The following is a 19,257-nucleotide window of genomic DNA, read 5'->3' as shown; positions in this document are numbered from 1 at the left end:
CTTTGCCAGATGTTTTTTCTTCCTAACACATCTGCTTTGAACTTCAAAAACGCTGGAGTCCAGAGCAAGGTCTGGGATACTATGAATTGCCTAATAGAGCAAAGGCACTCAAGCCTTGCTCAATTTCTCGAGTAGTGACAATGCCATTGTATTTAAATACAAAGTTCAGGCATTTCTTACACTGTGACCTCTCCTTATTCCCCAAATATTAAGGTGGTAACTGCTCATGAATTAGCCAAGAAAAATACATGGAAATATATAGTCAATCTAATCATGAAAGGGAAGGACAAAAACACTGCACATTATTTTTTTTAAGACACAATTTTCACAATTTCAAACTGTATTATTCTCTCTAAAAATAGAGCCTGCTTTATGGAAATGTTAACACATGAAAAATTTAGACTTACAAAATAGGATAAATTGGGTGTGCTGATTGACCACATTAAATATTTTTCTATTGAAAGGTTTTCAATAAAGTTTCTAGATACAGAATTTAGGAGTTCTTAAAGTAACTCAGTGTCTAGAAATTCAGTCTTCATTCACTCTTTTTACAAACAAACAAACAAAGGAGGTGCATTGTACTGACACATTTTTTTTGAATTTTTGAATTTTATTTATTTTTTATACAGCAGGTTCTTATTAGTTATCCATTTTATACATATTAGTGTATACATGTCAATCCCAATCTCCCAAAACATCACACCACCACCACCACCCCAGCCACTTTCCCCCCTTGGTGCCCATATGTTTGTTCTCTACGTGTGTCTCTATTTCTGCCCTGCAAACAAGTTTATCTGTACCATTTTTCTAGGTTACAGATATATGCATTAATATATGACATTTGTTTTTCTCTTTCTGACTTACATCACTCTGTATGACAGTCTCTAGATCCATCCATGTCTCTACAAATGACCCAACTTCGTTCCTTTTATGGCTGAGTAATATTCCATTGTAAATATGTGCCACATCTTCTTTATCCATTCGTCTGTCGATGGGCATTTAGGTTGCTTCCATGATCTGGCTATTGTAAATGGAGCTGAAATGAACATTGGGGTGCATGTGTCTTTTTGAACTATGGTTTTCTCTGGGTATATGGCCAGTAGTGGGATTGCTGGGTCATATGGTAATTCTATTTTAAATTTAAAAACTATTTTTAAGCTTTTAAATTCTATTTTTAGTTTTTAACCTCCATACTGTTCTCCATAGTGGCTGTATCAATTTACATTCCTACCAACAGTGCAAGAGGGTTCCCTTTTCTCCACACCCTCTCCAGCATTTGTTGTTTGTAGATTTTCTGATGATGCCCATTCTAACTGGTGTGAGGTGATACCTCATTGTAGTTTTGATTTGCATTTCTCTAATAATTAGTGATGTTGAGCAGCTTTTCATGTGACACATTATTTTTAATACCAACAATTCAAATCAGTCATTCATTCAGGCTCAGACTTTAGAAACTCAGCAGGATTGTCTAAAATTTAAATTATAAAATGCTTTTGAAAAGAAATCTTATTTTATTTCTTTTAGTGTATGTCAACTCAATAATTTAATAAATTATTAATGAATAATTTAACAAATTATTTCTTGGTGGAGGACTTCAGGGAGGCAGGAGAGGAACTAACATTGAGAATCTATCATCTGCCAGGCACCTCGGCAAAGCCTAGATGGGGAACCTGGGGCTCAGAGAAGGGAGGTAACATGGCTGAGGCCATCTGAAGCAAGTGCAGAACCTAGGACTCAGATTGGACTTCTAGATTCTAAAACCTGTGATTCTCCATTGCTTTCTCACTCTGAAATCTCCTCAGCTTGAAAAGGATTTAGAATCATACTGCATCGAACACAAACACAACTCTTAAATATCTCTTAAAGTAAGCTTTTAAAACTATAACAAGATAATACATTTGACTAAATTAAAAATGTTTACAGTATTACCTTTTGCCATATGGGAAAAATGTCAAGAGATGAGTGATGAGCTGGGGGAAATATTTGCAATTCATATTATAGAAAAAGAACTAATTTTCTTAGTATTTAAAGATCTGCTACAAATCAATAAGGAAAAGACAAATATCCAAAGAGAAAGCAAAAGGATATGAACAAAAGGGAATATGAGTCACTCTAAAACATGAAAATATGTTCTACATTTTTCCTACTAAAAGAAATGAAAATTAAAACTATAAGAGATTCAACATTCAGGTTATCAGACACCAAAAGGTTAAAACAGCATTATGTTACCTGGGGGTAGAGGAAGGAGCACTCTCATATAATAACGGTGTGAGTATGACCATATGGAAATACATTCTTATAATTTGCAGTAGTTATGTTCTATAAATTCACCATAAACACTGAATTAGCAAATACTGAGCTCCCAAGGGAAATACAGGGTTAGGTTCCTGCAAGCCTCTGGTCACAGCATTTTCAGTCGATAGGTAAACTTATTTTATGTGTGTTTCTGTTTAAAGACATCTTATTTAATATATGTTTTTATAACTAATTTTATGCAGTATTTCTTTATAATAATACACTAGCCAAGAAGAGCTTAACATTTTCCTGACCCTGGATGACCTGCTCATGAATTTCTTTGGCTTTCAGCCTCACAATAATGCTGTCCCTTATGCTCTTTTTATCGGTTGTCATCTCATGAATCCGTAAGTTTTGCTACTTTTCCAGCTCAAATTTTTCCCTACTCTGTCCATGCCCACAAATGACTTGGGAAAGTGCCGGGAGTATTGATCTTTCAATTACAAGTAAATTTCAGAAAGTAAGAAAATTCACAAATATGAATCTGCAAATAATGAGGATAGACTCTTTTTCTCAAAATGACATACCCTTTGACCTAGCAATTCTACTTTTAGGTATTTAGTCTACAGATATGCCTTTACATGTACAAAATAACATCTTTACACAGAGATTCATTGAAGTAGTTCTAATTAGGAAGAAACTGGAAATAGCATGGTTGCCTTTTGGTGGGAGCATATATGAAGAACAATGGTACCGTATACAATGGAATACTATTCAAGTAATTAAGAACAAAGAGAAAGTTCTACATGGATGATATGGAACCATCCACACTAAGTGTTTTTTCAAACTTTTTGCCATGAACCACAGTAAAACCAAAACAAAACAAAACAAAAAGCCCCACACACTGTCACTTAGTACATGGGTTCTTTATATTCTATGCACTACAATTAAAAGGTTCTGCTCGTGACTCACTAAATTAGACCTCATTAATGTGACATGCTACAGTTGGAAAAAACACTAATCTGCAAAATATATAGTTTATCTAAAAGAAAAGGAAAGGTGGAGAAAGACATATAAAGATGGTGCTGCCATTTTTGTGAAAGGAAATAAAAGGGCACCATGGATGACAATGCTTGTAAATACATGAGATGTCTCTGGAAGAAAATCTTGGGAAGCAGCAAAAGCAGTTATCGCTAGAGAGGGAACTTGTGATTAAGGAAGTTGAGGGGGGGCAACCTACTTTTCACTATACATCCCTTCTGAAACTTTTGAATTTTGCCCTGTTTTCAATTATGTCCTATTTTTTTTAAAAAAATACACCTAGGAATCTCAATTACCTTGTTAATCTAATTTATCTATGAAGAATTAATTTCTTCCCTGTTTTAGATTATGACATTCTGAAATACACTGAAATTTGATGTAATGACATGTTACCATATATTTTTAATTGCCCTTCATGAGAATGCTTTATTATGATGTGAAACTGACTGGATGCTCTCAAATTGTTTCATGTCTGTGACTACCTAAAACATGAACAAATCTTATGAAGGGGCATGAATAAACCCCTACTTAAATTTAAAATGGCCACGTATATATAGAACAAAACCTGCTATGTTCAAAGAGCAATCAAAACAAACAAAACAAAGCAAATACTTATTTCCATTTGAAATAAAAAATGCTGAAACCATCATAAGTTTTTAAAAATGAGAAAATATTTATTCATCTCAAGGGTAAAGCTTCTCTCACAAAGATCTCTCAAAATTGTTTAATTAAGTCAACTTATAACTAAAACCTAGTCAAGAGTAGTACAAAGTTTGCTCAAATACAATTACATAGAAGAAAAACTAAAATGTTAAACCCTACTCAGTACCAAAGTAGCATTTCTTACCATCAGTGATATCTAAAAGTCTATAATTTATTTCTTAATTTTACATCTAAAATTGTCTCCTAGACTAAAATACTGAATTTTATGGAACAGTATTTTAGAAATGATTCTACTACTAATAAAAACAAACTGGGCAGATGCTATATCACAGTACCAGAACTTTTCCTTGTGTAATTATTACATGTAGGGGACCATGAACTCAAGCAACGTGCAGAGTTTATGAGTGGCCTGGGGCGGCACGTCTGAGCCTGTGAATGTGCTGTCTGAAATAGTGTTTGGTGTGGTCAAGCTCAAGCTGATTTCCATTTAGAGAAGCCCTGGCCTCTCGGTAATGACCACGCTCCTTTGGTAGTGGCTGGTGGCTGTTTACACCTCAACTACTGATTTGAAAAAGGCTTTTTAGAAAGCCAAAGCCCAGGGATGGTGAGGCTACTGGAAATGTCCAGATCACGAAAAGACCTCCATTAGAAAACGTTAAGAACACCTAAAGCTATGGGTTTAACATATGAAAGACGGACACGGGCATTTGGCAGGATTCTTCTCCACCGAGTGACTTCACATCATGTCCCAACACACCAGCACAATGTGAAAAACCGTCAACACTACTGATCCTGTTCCAGCGCCAGAGAACAGATTAGGTGTGGATGTGCTGTACATGTGTTCCTCAAGAATGGCAAGTTAATGGCCTTACAGGGACAGTTGGAATGGATTTGTACATAATCTTAGAGGCCAGCCTGTCTGGAAAGTTGTATTTAATGCTTTGGAACAAATGAATTCACCTAGGGGTATAATGTCCGAGAGCAGCCCCACTTCAGTCTGGGGTCCCCCCACTGCCTGAGACATTTTGAGTCACATGTCATCCTGTTTAAATTAAGTCAAACAAAATTTCCTTACCAGAGTTGCAAAGCAAGTTTTTTCTATTCAAACAGATTCTCTTTTTTTGACCAGAGAGAAGCCCTCAGCCACCTTTTAAAAAAAAAAAAAAAAAAGTTGTTCTCCAATTGTTGTTAACAACCCCCAGCTGCACTGGCTCCCACACCCATTTCAAACCTCTCTGCCTGGCTTCATATCCCAGACTTTCTTGCAAGGAAAACAAAACTCTAAAATCAGAACCGTCTTGGGCTGGGCAGTTGCCAAGTCAGCTGCCACTCCTTAGCCCCAGGTCAAATGGCTTACCCTAGGACATTTTGCATAGCGTTTAAGTTACTCCTTATTAAATAAAGATAAATTCACTTTTTAAATGGGAAGGAAGAGGAACTGTAAATAGAACAATTTCTTCTTGTCTCTGCAGATTTCCCCTGGGTGGTGAGGTTCTTTATAACCCAGTAGGGGGTTCATTCAAGGATGCTTTACTGTCCTGACATGGAATCCTTAAGATTCATACAATGCATGTCCCATTATGGCCATGAAGTAGCTTTGAGTTGGCTTGCTGCCCTGAAAAACTTTCACCACTGAACTGTCTGGGGAGCTATGGGGATGGAGTTCTATAGAACTCCACTTATGCTAAGCCAAGAAAATAATTATTCCCTCTTTCCAAGGCTCACTCCATTTGTTCAAGACTAAAGAAAGATGCTGACTGAAAAAGGAAGAGAGGGATGTGGGTCAAAGAGTAAAACAAGCCCCAAAGGACATTTCAATTCTCTTCCTATTTTATCATTTTATTGTATTAGAAACTGACGAAATAAGTGGCCAATGGCTGGGACTCGGAAGTTCTCTGCTGAAGAGAAAAGCATTCAGTGAAACAAGTTATACTGAAACACGATTTCATTCATTCAACGAATATTTTTTTAGGATTTGTTTCGTACTAAGGTGATCTACATTACATTTTGAGCAGATGAAAACTGACTATAAAATTTGTCAAAATGTTTTTCTGAGAGTTTTAGGAGAACCAAAGTAATAAGAATTACATAATCACTAGAATTCTGTTCATAAATCTTTGTATTCTTTATTTCAGATGGAAAACTTTGTGGTCAAAAAAAAAAACTATATGGTTAGATTATAGCTAGAAGTATACTTCTCATGATGGAGAAAAAAATTACAAATGAAAATCTATTTCCAATCTTTTTAAAGTGTATTAATAATATTTAACAGAAGAAAAGTTCTGTTATAAAGCAAACAAAGCAAATGATAGCTTTTTGTAATCAACATCTTTGTATTTTAAAAATGAAAACCAGTTCTGAAAAATATAAATCTCAGAGCACTACCTCAACAGGTTAATGCAACTCAGTTGTTGAAAAGTTTAAATATCATGTCTGCCTTATTCACTTTGCAACTAAGAATGTTACTTAATTCACTTCTTTCCATCTGATCCTTAAATAAGAACCAAAATGCCAGCCTATCTCTTAAGACTATAGTGAAGATGTAACAATCCCAAAGCACTGCTGAGGCGATAAAGAAATCAGCTTCCAACCATGACACTGGACCCTCTTACAGAACAAAATTTTAGTTATATTTTTAAGACAAGGTATTAACATCAATAACCAACCGTAAGTACCTCTTTTCCCACTACCAGTCTAATAGCTAATTTGCCTTCTCTTTGAGGGTTATTTTTATGATCGTGTAAGCCCAGCAGAATGCCTAGTCATAAGTGCTCATGGTGGCATGTGCCATGAAATGGAAATAAGGGATATTGCTGGGCCCCGAGAACGAAGCTCCTTTGAAGTACATGCATTTATATGTGCTCACCAAAATTTTAATGCCAGTAAAATCAAAAGGCGGTTTGGAATTTTAACTTACAGTAAAATGACCTTTTATCTTTTTAATGTTCCAGGAAGCATCAATTCAATCTAACAATTTTTATTTTTAAATCATGGCAAGTTTTCGTAACAGTGACAAGAAGCATACTGGATAAAGAACTTTGCCCGATCTGAAAAGAAGGGAGGAGAATGCCTCATTTCAGTTCTCATTGGTAACTGAAGAACAGTTGACTTGATCGAGCTAAGTCTAAAATGATAAAGGGACTCATTATCCTTTCAGGTAATCATGTTAAGAAGCTGCAAAAATTCTCACAGAAGAAATCACCTGCTACAACATTTATATAAAGTTCAGACAGGCCCACATGGGGGCTTCAGAGATATGGGGAATGGGCAAGTTCTTAAGCTGGGTGGCGGGTCCACAGGTGTTCGTTTCACTATTATCCTTTTTAACTTACAAATTTATTACATTCTTCTAAAAACACATGAAAAGTTTCACAATAAAGATGAAAATCCAGGGAAAAAAAGGAGTAGCTGGACAGTAGAAACAATATCATGTACAAAACTTAATTATCAGCATCATGAACATATTCCTGGGCAGCAAAGAACCTGAAGTTACTCCCTGAGTGAGGTGAGGGTGACTTGATGGGAAAGTAACAATTATTACGTGTGCTCATCAAATGACCAAGCTCGAGCTGAACTGTGGGCCTTCAATCTATTTAGCAAGAAGGCCAGACAGGCTTGGGGCAAAGGCCGCTGGCCGAACATACAGCATATTCACCCTTACTAGCCCCTATGCCTCCTATCTTGAATTGCTTAAGATTTTCCTTAAATATATGGAGTCTATTTCGCATTGTTCCTCATACTCACTGCTTCCTATTAACCACTCTAAGGTAGGAACCTCTAAACTTCACAGGGTCTGTCGGGCTTCCCATCAGCACAGTGAAGGCAGGCTACAAGGGAAAAAATGCACCCATATAGTGAGACTGGTTGTTCATGCCATATATTTGCATATATTCTTATTACTTGTATTGATTCATAAGCTTACAATGGAAAAGAATTAAGTTTTTCCACTGGAAGGCTTGATGTGTCTTTGTTTACACAATTATTAACCATATAGCAGCCTCAATAAAGCACTTCTGTAGAGGCCTGGAAAACATGCAATTGTACTTTAGCAGGTAAAAGTATATTGTTTTTTTCTCTAAAAGCAGAGAGAAAATTAATGATTTTCAGCTATTTCATTCCAGGAACAAGCATTTGCTTTGTGTTAAAGCAGTGATTTGTAGGCTGGGCTTTGCCAGCATCTCATGATCTGGGGGGTGGGAGTTGGTGGGATGGGTGTTGCAAACACATTCTTGTCCAAATTGTCCTTTTACAAGGCTGTTTGCAAAGGCTGTCTTCTGAGATCCGTTTAAACTGTCTCCAAATCTTCTTGTTCCCTGACACTCGTCATTATCCAACATTTCTGACCCATATTGTTTGTTTGTTAAGAGCATGTGAGGATATTTTATGTGACATTTCACTTTTCTGGAATAGTGGTCAATTTCTTTAAAAATATCTGCTAAATAATCACAAAAGAAATTCCATGTGGCACTTAATTTATTCCTCCAATAATTCCTGGGAGCCTACAATGGAGGGTGCGTACAAAGCTGGATATGACCCAGTCTTTGCATTCCAATGATTCACAATCTGGTGGTGTGATGCTCAGAGACAGAGGAATCTTTAAGATATTTCCAACCCCTGTACCCTCCACGTGAGTCACTGGGGCTCAAAGACCTGTGATCTATGTCTTTCAAATAACTGAGTTCCAAAAAAAAAGGTTAAGAAGTGCTGGCCTAGAGGGAGGGGCAGACATTTTAATACATGTCTAGGATGTCATGGTGACTGTTACAAAGGACAGAAATTATATGTTGCAAAAAGAGCACAAGGAAGGAACAAATAACCTCGGGAAAGGGCTTCCAAAGGATTCTGAGGAGATTCCTATCCGTCCTGGGTCTTAAAGAAGGAATGTAATTAGCTCAGGGCTTTCCAAGCACAGGTAATAATAGCATGGGAAAGTTACTGGGGGAAAAACATGACCCTTTGGAAGAAGACCAAGCAATTTGGAGTTGCCAGAACTCGGGTCATCAGAAATGAGTGGAGGAAAAGGAGGACTAGTAGGAAATGACACTGAAAGCATGTTCTGGAGCCAGATCAGGGAGGGCTTTTCCCAGCAAGTGATTTGGGCATTTCCCATCTATCTTCTAGGGAAATGTCCAGCAGAGGTAGGAGTGAGTGTGACCGTGTGTGTGTTTTCTCATTGAAGAATTAAAAGTAGGGAACATGGGAGCGACAGTAAGAGATACATGTTTTGCTTTATTTTAGCATACATAGAAAGTTATTCAACATTTAGCTTAAACTTGTAGTAAGTTATATATACTTCCGCAGCTCTTGTTTTGGCCACCATCCCTCTGATCCTGGGGTTGGTGTGGCTCTCTAAGCCACAATTCGGTCAGGTTCTCATTTTGACCCTTTCTGCTTCAGGGCAGCCTGCTTCTCCCCCCCACTGCCCCTGTTTCTGAGCCCGTGGTCAGGTTCTCTGGGCCACTACAGATGTATCATAGAGGGAGAGACGTCTGGTGGCAGGATGGAGGTGGGAGACAGATAAGAGGTGGGGATCCTAGAGGTTGGGGAGGCTTAGGAGACAGTCTGGAAAAGAGTGATGAGGGGCCTGCAGAGTAAAAAAGTGCCGATCACATTTGTCCAAGAGGACCTCAAAGCAGAGAAGCGGAATCACTGATGCAAACGGAAGTCTTGACAGCCTGAGCTGCCTAAAGATGCAACAGAGCTCCTGATTTGTCACTGTAGTTCTTTAGACAAACCAGAGGACCATTTGGCAGTGAAAGCATTTAAAAGCATTTAAAAGCATTTAAAAGGTTTATTTGTTATCTATCACTGCATACATAAATTACCCCAAAATGTAGCGGTTTAAAACAATAAACATTTATTATCTCAGTTTCTGTGGATGAGGAGTTCAGGAGTGGCTGTGTTGGGTGTTCTTTTTTAGGATCTCATGAGATTTCCGTCTCAGGCATCTGAAGGCTCACTCGGAGCTGAGACTGTTGGCAGGAAGCCCCAGTGCCTCGCTGGCTGTTGGAAGGTGGTCATAGTTTTTTTGCCAAAGGGGCCTTTCCCTGGTGCTGCTTGAGTGTCCTCATGACATGGCAGCTGGTCTTTCATGAAGTGAGTGATCCAACCGGGAAAGAGAGAAGGAAGGGCCATTGCCTTTTCTGACCTCACCTCAGAAGTCACACATTGTCACTCTGACATATTGGAAGAGAGTCACAAGTGGAGAGGAATTAAGCTCCATCTCTCTTGAACAATTTATGGACAGAGCACACATAACGAGGTCACACAAGAGGACTTTGAAAGTTCCTCTCTACCTGAGATTCTCCAACTGTATTCATGAATCAGTAAATAAAGGACAGACCTTGAAAATGCATGTATTTGAGTCATCTCACTCTAGAAGTGGCCCACTGGGGCCCTTGTAATTGATGTATTTGTCGAGAGGGGAGGCTGGGTAATGGCTTCCTAGAAACTCCATCAAGTAGCAATGGGGTCTGATTGAAACTGCTTTTGTGGTGTAATGGAAATGCTATTGATGATTTTCAGAAAAGAGTGAATACAGAAAAAGCTCAAGTTAGAGATTGTTTTGATTATACTATTCTTGGGACAAAAAAAGTGATTGAACAATATATAGCAGTTAAGTGTTTTTTGTGTGTGTGTGTGTGTGTGTTTAATTTGGGGAATTGTTTTGCTTTATTTGGATGTGTAGGACCAAAAGATTTCTGAGCCTCCTGGTTACTAGATATTACCAAACATTAAGGAGCCACGAGTTTATGAAGTTATACTTTCATGAGAGTTTTATAAAGTGATAAATGTGAAGTCATGGTCCAAACATGAAGCAAATTAAGTTGCGGCCTGATGTGGAGCAATTAACATGGTAAAGCACAGGAGAACCCACTTGAGCTTGATGTTTGAAACATTCTCCTTTTACAGACAGAGGCTTATGGCAGACACTTCCCTTCTGATGGGTCTAATCTTCTACTACTGGAATCTGCAGTGAATAATATTAATATAATTTTGATACTGTCAATGCTGGTACTAATTGTCACTGTTTGGGATCAACATCTAATCAGAGCATAGAAGGCAAGCTGCCTGTAGGACAGAATGCAAATGTTACTATCTATGACAATAATGGCATGGTTCCTAGAGGTTGAGATGAGGGTTGGGAGTCAGGGAGGAAGAGGAAGGAAACTTACATAGTCCAAGGGGTGAGGGATGGTTGGCAGAGATGATAGAAAGTTGATGAATCAAGAAACAGTGCATTACTGTTGAAATAAAATATAATAAATATACGATTTCAAGTTAGAGTTCTCACAAAAGTCATGCGGAGAGGTGGTGGGGAGTGGTATGAGCTATGTTCATAATTTTTTCCCCCGAAGGAGTCACTAGTTACTGATTGAGAAATGGAAGCATAAGCACATCCTAGAGAGTGAAGGTGAATCCCATGAGAATAACCAGAATCAGAAGCTGGCGGCTCTGGGAACTGGATGGCAAAGGTGACTTTCACATCTTCTTTCTATCCTTCTGTACCACGTTTACTTTCTCACCACCCACTGAACATATGTAACTTTCTTAGGGCAAAATATGTAAAATCCCACGTCATTGGTAGCGCCTATAAGTTGATAGGAGCCTAAGTTCACCAGGTTTTAGTAGATAAACTTCACAAACATCAGTCCCTCCAGCTAACTTTAACAAATGGCAAGATTTCACTTAATTTCATAAATTGACAGTTTTCATTCTTCTTGAGACAGAGCATAGGAATCAGTTTACAAATTACTACCTTGGTGATAAAAACTATTTAATATGAGCTAAAATTCTATGACTTATCCTAAAATATGCATTTCTATACTACACCACCAAAATTGAAAGGACAACCAAAAAAAACCCTTACAATTTTCAGGATTAACTTGAATGGACGAGAGTCCAGGCTCAAAAAAATACAGAAACTCTATTCTAGCAACAGTCTATGAAGCAGTTTTAATAACTGTCCCCCACCCTGCCTCCCAGTACTAAAGACTTATTCTGAGTTTTTATGGAAGGCCCAGGTACATCTCTGCACATTTTAAAAGCAAACTCCCTGCTACCTAACTGTGGAAGATATTCAAAGGTTTTGACAATGATTAAGATACCGAAGAAGCAAGTGGCTGCTTGCCTCAGTTTAACAAACGATGGCCATTAAAAACAAACAAACAAACAAACAACACATTTGCCAGGAGCAACCTGGGTAGCAAGTGTAGTGGGTGGAAAGAGAAAGAAAATATAGCATGAAAAACAATGAAGTTGGTGATCAGAGTCCAGGTGGAGAAAGAGGCATTTCCTATAAAAGTGCTTTTTTCTTTCCTTTGACAAATGAGATGAGAGATTTTATGAAAGTTCTTCAGGCTTTTATAGAAAAAATACTTTTTATTCTCATAAGAAATGCTCAGTCTTCTATTTTACTGACTTATAAAACCTCAAGATATGTAGGGACTTGTACTACAACAATTCACAACAATCATACAATACAGATCAGGTACCAACCATACTTGATAAAAGGAATTTTACACAAAGAGCTGAAGTACCACATCACTGAGAATGACTTGTAGTGCTTATATATATATAAAAAAATGCGTAGAGAAGAATGGATAACTACAGAGTGCTATAACCATACGTAATGTAATACTATACAGCAATCAAAGTGAACAAACTGCTGTCACAAGTAACGCAGATGAATCTAACAGGTTTAACATTTCCTTGAAGACATTAGACACCAAGAATACATATTCTATGATTCCATTTATACAAAATATAGAATCAAATAGAACTAATCATGGTGTTAGAAGTCAGCATGGTAGTTAACTTTGAAAGGGGGAGAGACTGGGAGGGGTTATGTGGGAGCTTTTAGAGTTGCAGTAAAGTTCTATTTTTTATCTAGATGCTGGTCACATGGGTGGGTTCAGTTTGTAATATTTGCCACGCAGTTGCAGTTAACAATTTTTTCTGAGTGTACACTTCAATTAAAAAGTCAACTAAAAAAATAACAACATACAGGGCTCCCTGCTAGCTTACATGGCATCTTTATGCAGATTTTTTAAAGTGTGCCCCTCTGGATGAATGAATTAGAAAAAGGTACCCCCATGGGCAGAGGCAGCCCCACAAGTTTGTGCCTTGGCAACTGGAGGGTGGGCTGGGCTCCATCCCCACTGGTATGCTTTGCTAGACACAAAATCACACATCTGGATGGACATCTGCAAATCTGGAAAATACTCATGGGACCCTTCCATAAGAAGAGCAGGGCAGACATCCTTATTGTACAGATGAGGAAGTGGCATAGAACAGTGAGAATGATACGCAAAGGCATCACAGCTAATAAGCCATGGGGCCAGGGTGGACTTCTAGGCCAGTAGCTCTTCACATAGTTCTGATTCCTTTTGGGGAGGGGAAGAGGAAGAAGCTTCTCTCTATGTTACTGTGTATATTGTTATGGGTCATCTCAAACGCTCTGTCAAATAAGGCAGGGTATAAATACATGGTCCGATAGTCTTAATATTGGGCTTTAGTAAAGGTGCTAGGTGCTAAGACCATTTGAAAAATATGCTATAAGCATATACTCCGAAATGAATATTCACCTTGTAGATGTTGACCTAGGCAAAAAGGGCAGTGGAATAGAGATGTTTACATATCAACAGAGCATCTGGCCCAACCATAGGTTAAAATGATCGACTTAAGGATATAAATCTTTCCATCTCTTGGAAAAAATGAAAGAGAAAGACACCCACGTAATGTGTTTGTCTAACTTACCCAGAAGCGTCTGCTTATTTTGGGAGGAGTTAGGCTCTGCAGAACATCTGCAGGATCGGAGGACAATCACTCCTCCGAGCACGCCGTCTTCGCTGGCCAGGAAAGGTGAGCCTAGGCAGAAATGACTAGTGGTCATTTTCAGTAAATTTTACTCTTTTCCCTTTCAATTTTCATTTGATTACTGGAACAAACGTGTGGTACGAATAAGCTCTTGAAAGATGCCCACTTTCTGACACTCGCCACTGTTCGTACCTTGTACAGGCGGGATAGCAAAGGCAGGCTTGTGCCCGAACAGGCAAAGACAGTGCCAGACGCCTCCAAGAAGACTTGACTGGGGGTGCAGTGTGCATGACCATATTCAGAATGGAATTGGAAACGCTGCCAGATTAAAGGCCCAAAACACAAATACAGGAAAAAATGCTCAGCAGCTCCCTTTGATCAGCTCTTAGGGATCACTTACCAGGCTCTCCCTGCTGTCAGAGGCATGCCACCAAAAGCTTTGATTTACTACCTTAAATTCAACTTTAAACAATAAGCCACAAACTTTATTACAGACATTTAAAAATGCTCCTGATGGTTTACACAAATAAGGGTGAAACTGTATTTCTATTATGAGAGTCTGGTGGTTAGAAACAACCATGCTTCGCAGAGATCTCACACAAACTAAACCATTGTGAGCATTTCAGGAACGCTGCTTTCTAAAACCCCTCATTTTTCCTCCCCAAGGACATCTTCTTCGAACATCTGGCATAGCAAGTGAGCACGTGGAGAACAAATGCAAAATGAGCCCAAGCACTATCAAAGAAAGTAATAAAAATAAAAACCAACCAAATTGGATTTGGGGGGAGCTTCTGGTTAAACTCAGTAGATTAAACACATGCATTTATCTCCACTCCTTTCTCAAATGCCAGTAAACTGGGAGAAAGGGAAGGGGAAAAAGGCATGGCCTAATAAGGACAGAGAGAGAGACAAGAAAAAAAACTGACCTTTTAGAAAACAGAAAGCAGATGGACAAGCAGTTGCTCACCTAGTGGACCTGGGAAAGCTGAAACCTAAGCTTCCATGGGTCGGGGGGCGGGGAGGCTGGTTGGAGTCAAGGGACACCTGTAAGAAGCCATCCAGTTTTGTCATAAAAAGGACCAGAAATTGGAGGCATCAAGTTCTTTTGAAGGCAGGGGTGCAGGGTGGGCCTGGAATAAAGATCGTTGGTCGAGAGTGTCCAAAAGGATCCTCTAGACCAGGGGTCAGTAAACTATGACCTGCCTGCTCTACAGCCTGTTTTTGTGCTGTCTGCAAGCGAAGAGTGTTTGCTTTACATTTTAAACTTTCTTTTTTTAAGAGAGAGAAAAAGAGAAGGAAGAGGAAGAGAAGAATATGTGGTAGAGACCACAGTGTAGCCCACAAAGTTTAAAATCTACTCTCTGGCGCTTCATAGAAAAAGTTTGCCGACCCCTGACCTCGAGCCCCAGATTCCTACCTAGAGAGGAAGTTACTCCTCCCTAACCCTAGAGAAAGCAGGACATTTACTCTCTAGAGATGTTGAACCAGAGGGACTTGAGACTTGGGGTCATCAGGCTCAGCCCAGAGCAGATGGGAGGCTCCATGCTGAAAACAGGGGCTAAAGGGGAGCCTTTATGTTAAACAGTGAAATAACCAGCTCCCTTCACTCATAGGCTCTCAGGATGCAAGAAGGTAGGCTGATATCCTCCAAGCAAGAGACTGGATAATTCCTTTCCAGTCTCAAGAGTATTTCAAGTCTCAGTTCCAACCAGCTCAAGAGTAAAGACCTATTTGAGAGAACCTAAAAACATAGCTTGTCCTTGCCTTATGGGGAGGGCTTCCAGATGACAAGTGTGACTCATACACAGAAGGTTTTCAGTTCAGCTTCTTGGTACTTAGACAACCTAGCATCACTAGTTGTTTCCATTAGGCCTCCAGGAAACACAGAAAGCAAACAAGCAAAAAGGTAACAGAGGGAAAACTTAGGCAAACACTTTGATCAGAAGCACAATTTTAAAAAAAAATGGGGAGGTGGATTCCCTGGTTGTCCAGTGGTTGGGACTCAGCACTTTCACTGCGAGGGCCAGTCTTGATCCCTGGTTGGGGAACTAAGATCCTGTAAGCTGCATGGCGCAGCCAAACAAAAAGAAAAAGAAAAAGAAAAAGAAAAAAGAAGAGAAACACAAAAAAGACAGGATAATAAATGAGAGAAAACAAAAATTTTTAATCAGAAGAATAGGCCAGAGGATCCAATATTTGAATAAGAGGAATTTCAAAGAGAGAAAATAAATGAAAGGGAAGAAATTTCAAAAAATAATTAAAAAGCAATTCCAAGAATTGAAGGATGAGTGTTCAGACTGAAAAGGCTCATGAACCTCCCAGCACAACACATGAGGGAAAAAAAAAAGAGTGCCATGGAGACATATCACTATGAAATATCAAATACTGAGGAAAGAGAGAAAGGTCTAAAAATTTCCAAATGGGGAAAAAAGATCACAGGGAAGGCAAGAGGATCATAATGGCATCAGATTTCTCAACAGCAACACTGGGAACTAGAAGATTAGGAGGTATTATCTTCAAAATGCTGAGAGAAAATTATTTCCAATCTAGAATTCTACCCTTGGCCAAAATGTCCATCAAGCGTGAAAGGAGAATAAAGCTCAACAAAGTCTCAAAGAATTCACCTCCTGTGCACTCTTTCTCAGAAAGCTGTAGGATGAATGTGCCTCAGCAAAATGAAGGAGCAACGAAAATAATGAGAAAGAAAAGAAGAGCTGCAAACAGGGGATCCAAAACAAAAGTATTCCTGGGTGACACACAGCTACACACAGGCTTGGAAAGCCAACAGACCAAAACAGCAGAGAGCCAGAGGAAGCTGGAAAGGTATTTCCAAGGAGGGGAAAAAATTAAACATATAAGATACACGTTGCATTTGAAATTATTGAGGAGAAATGTTTCAGATTTTGTGGGAAGGCTGAGAATGTAAGAGCGATTGGTTAAAAAAAAAAAAAAAGTGAGGCAAATATTAACTGCAGAATAAATAAAAATTTCTACAGGAAATGAACAGCTCACTATGTAGCTCAGATGTCAATAGCTAGAGTAAAAACTATAAACTCATGATACTGATGAACTGAAAAATAGGGATATAATACATTAAGAGGAGAAAAGGCCTGTGTGGGTGAGCATAGGTTTGATGTTGGAAGTATAAAGGAACTACTAAGTCCTTGCCTTCCCTGGAGTGAAGATGATAACATCTAAATCTGATATCCAAATAATATTTAAAATTGAAAAATCAAGAAATAGTAGTATAAACATGTCATATTGAATTATAGGTGTAAGTCTGAGAAAAAATAGCGAAGAGAGTTAAAAGTAGTAGCTTCCGGGGAGAGGAAAACGAGGGGGCTGTGGAGGGTTGGGACAGGGAACTACTCATTTTCAGTGTAAGCCTGGGGGTACTGCTTGCCTTTTTAAAACACACACACACATTGCTTTGCAAAGAAAAGCAACACAGATTTATACTGCGGAACTAGGGTAAAGTTTTACTCCTCAGCCTCTTAGACAAGAGGGAAAGGAGACAGGGAATTAATAGTCACTGAGAAACTACCCTGTGTCAGGCCCTAGTTCCATGTTTTCATGTTCTGTAGTTTAATTTTCAGAACCACCACGAGAAGGCATTTTATGATCACTTTACAGATGAGGAACCTGAGGTTCAGAGGGGTTCAATGACAAGCCACAGCCACGCCACAGTTGAGGAGGAAGGCTTGCCCCCACGTCTCTTGAAGCCCATGGTTCTGCCTGCTTTGCAGCAAAGCCTCTCAGAACGGGAAACTCTGGATAAGCTTATGTCCCAACCGCCTGCTGGAGAGCTCCACCCCACCTGCACTCAAAGTCTTGGCATCTATACAATTGCTCCTTTCTCACCAAATCTGGTCACTTCTCCTGGGGTCCTCACAGCTCACCCAAGCTCAGAACCTTCTACCTCTTCCCTCTCCAATGACTCAACTCTTCAAACCACGTCAAGTCCTGTCAGTTCTCTGGGTGCGCCTGCGCCTGTGCCTGCCTCCGCCCCATCATCCCCACCGACAGGACTCCCATGCACTCTCCTTGTCCTTCCTGATCCACTCACCTCTTAGAGAAATTAATCCAATGAATGTGTACGATGTGCCAGGGCTCGTCGGGCACTGGGGACACGGCAGTGAACAAATGAGGTACCTGCTCACATCAAGTTGAGCAGGTTGGGAGACAAGTAATAAAGTCACAAATCAACAAGGAAATCCACCCAGTTGGTAGGAAGTACGGTGAAGAAAATGAATCCAGGCAAGTGCTGTAGGGCGTGACTGGGACTAATATTTTACATCAAGGGTCGGGGAAGGCATCTTTGATAAGGCGCTAACCATGTAAAGATCCGGGGAAGGAACATTCCAGGCGGATGAACCAGCAAGTGCAGATACCCAGAGGCGGGAAGGAGTCTGGAAGCTCAGGAAATAAAAGGAGGCTAGAGTGGCAAAGCCAAGTGAAGAAGCGGGAGGGAGGGTAGAATCTGAGTTCAGAGGGAAGCAGGGCTACGTCACATAAGGTTAGAGAAGGCCCAGAAAGGAGTTTGGATTTTACTCCAAGTGTGATGAAAAGGTGACAGAGGGCTTTAACCAGGTCAGTGATGGTTTTTATTTGTGTTTGTAGGAGGTTACTCTGCTGTGCAGACAGATGGGCAGGGCAAGTGTGGAAGCAGGAAGCCACTAAAAGAGCTTGGTTGTGAGACGCCAGTGGCTTGGGTGAGCCTGGTGGCAGTGGAGACAGTCAGCAGAGGGTGGGTCTGGGATACGTTCTGCAAGCAGAACCAATATGGTTGTTCATAGGATGGATATGGGCATGGGAAACTGACATCATAGTTTACTCTAATAAGAAATACGCACCCCAGCTATGATCATACCGTTAAACCATTCAGAAATTTTCAGTGACTCCCAATTGCTCATGGAATAATGTCTAAACTCCTTAGCCGGGCCCAGACCTCCTCTGTCTTCCCAACCTTATCTCCCTATTATTTTTACACAGCATGTGCTCCAGCCAAATTGGACTTCTTATATTCCATTTCCCCAAGACTTCCCCCTGGGCCCACTGTTGTGAACTGTCCTTCTCAGCTCCCTCTCCTCCCCTCCATGAACTGAAATCTATTCTTCAGCTCCAGTGCCTTGTATACAGACCCAAGCTCTTTGGGGTCAGAGTATCTGATTCACCTTTGAGGCCCTCCTAGAGACCAATGGAGTACTTCTACTTATTCACCACCTTCCCCTATTCCCAACCTACACGCACACACACACACACACACACACACACACACACACGCACGCACACACACACTCCTGCCTACACCACTGCAGTGCAGTATCAAGGATGGCAAGACAGTACATGTGTGCTCTGAAAGGGGGTGGGGCCCCTGGGCACCATGGAAGCTTAAATCAGGGCTCCTCACCCTTGATATGCATTCATTCAAAGATTTAATGATACAATGATTAAAGTACTAAATTTGAAGATTCCAAAATTTTCATGGATAGTAGTCAG

The 19,257-nt window shown here is 39.8% G+C and overlaps 1 protein-coding gene across 13 annotated transcripts in view; it reads right to left on the bottom strand.

The window, feature by feature from the left end:
• The window catches only part of TASP1 (taspase 1), a 374,267-nt gene that overhangs the window by 169,225 nt on the left and 185,785 nt on the right, over positions 1-19,257 (bottom strand). For 9 of the 13 annotated variants that reach the window (XR_010836312.1, XR_010836313.1, XM_067011978.1 and 6 more), the window contains one exon: positions 13,699-13,809. The exons of the other annotated variants lie outside the window; for them this stretch is intronic. Coding sequence is in view for 7 of the 9 variants with exons in the window: in XM_067011978.1 (XP_066868079.1) it covers positions 13,699-13,809 (111 nt within the window). In the remaining 2 variants the exon portion in view is untranslated. The remainder of the gene's footprint in view (positions 1-13,698; positions 13,810-19,257) is intronic. 13 annotated transcript variants of the gene reach the window in all.

Source organism: Kogia breviceps, chromosome 14 (genome assembly GCF_026419965.1).
Source record: "Kogia breviceps isolate mKogBre1 chromosome 14, mKogBre1 haplotype 1, whole genome shotgun sequence".
Taxonomy (NCBI): domain Eukaryota; kingdom Metazoa; phylum Chordata; class Mammalia; order Artiodactyla; family Physeteridae; genus Kogia; species Kogia breviceps.
Note: the sequence above shows the minus strand (reverse complement) of the source record. Positions and strands in the feature narration are given on the sequence as shown.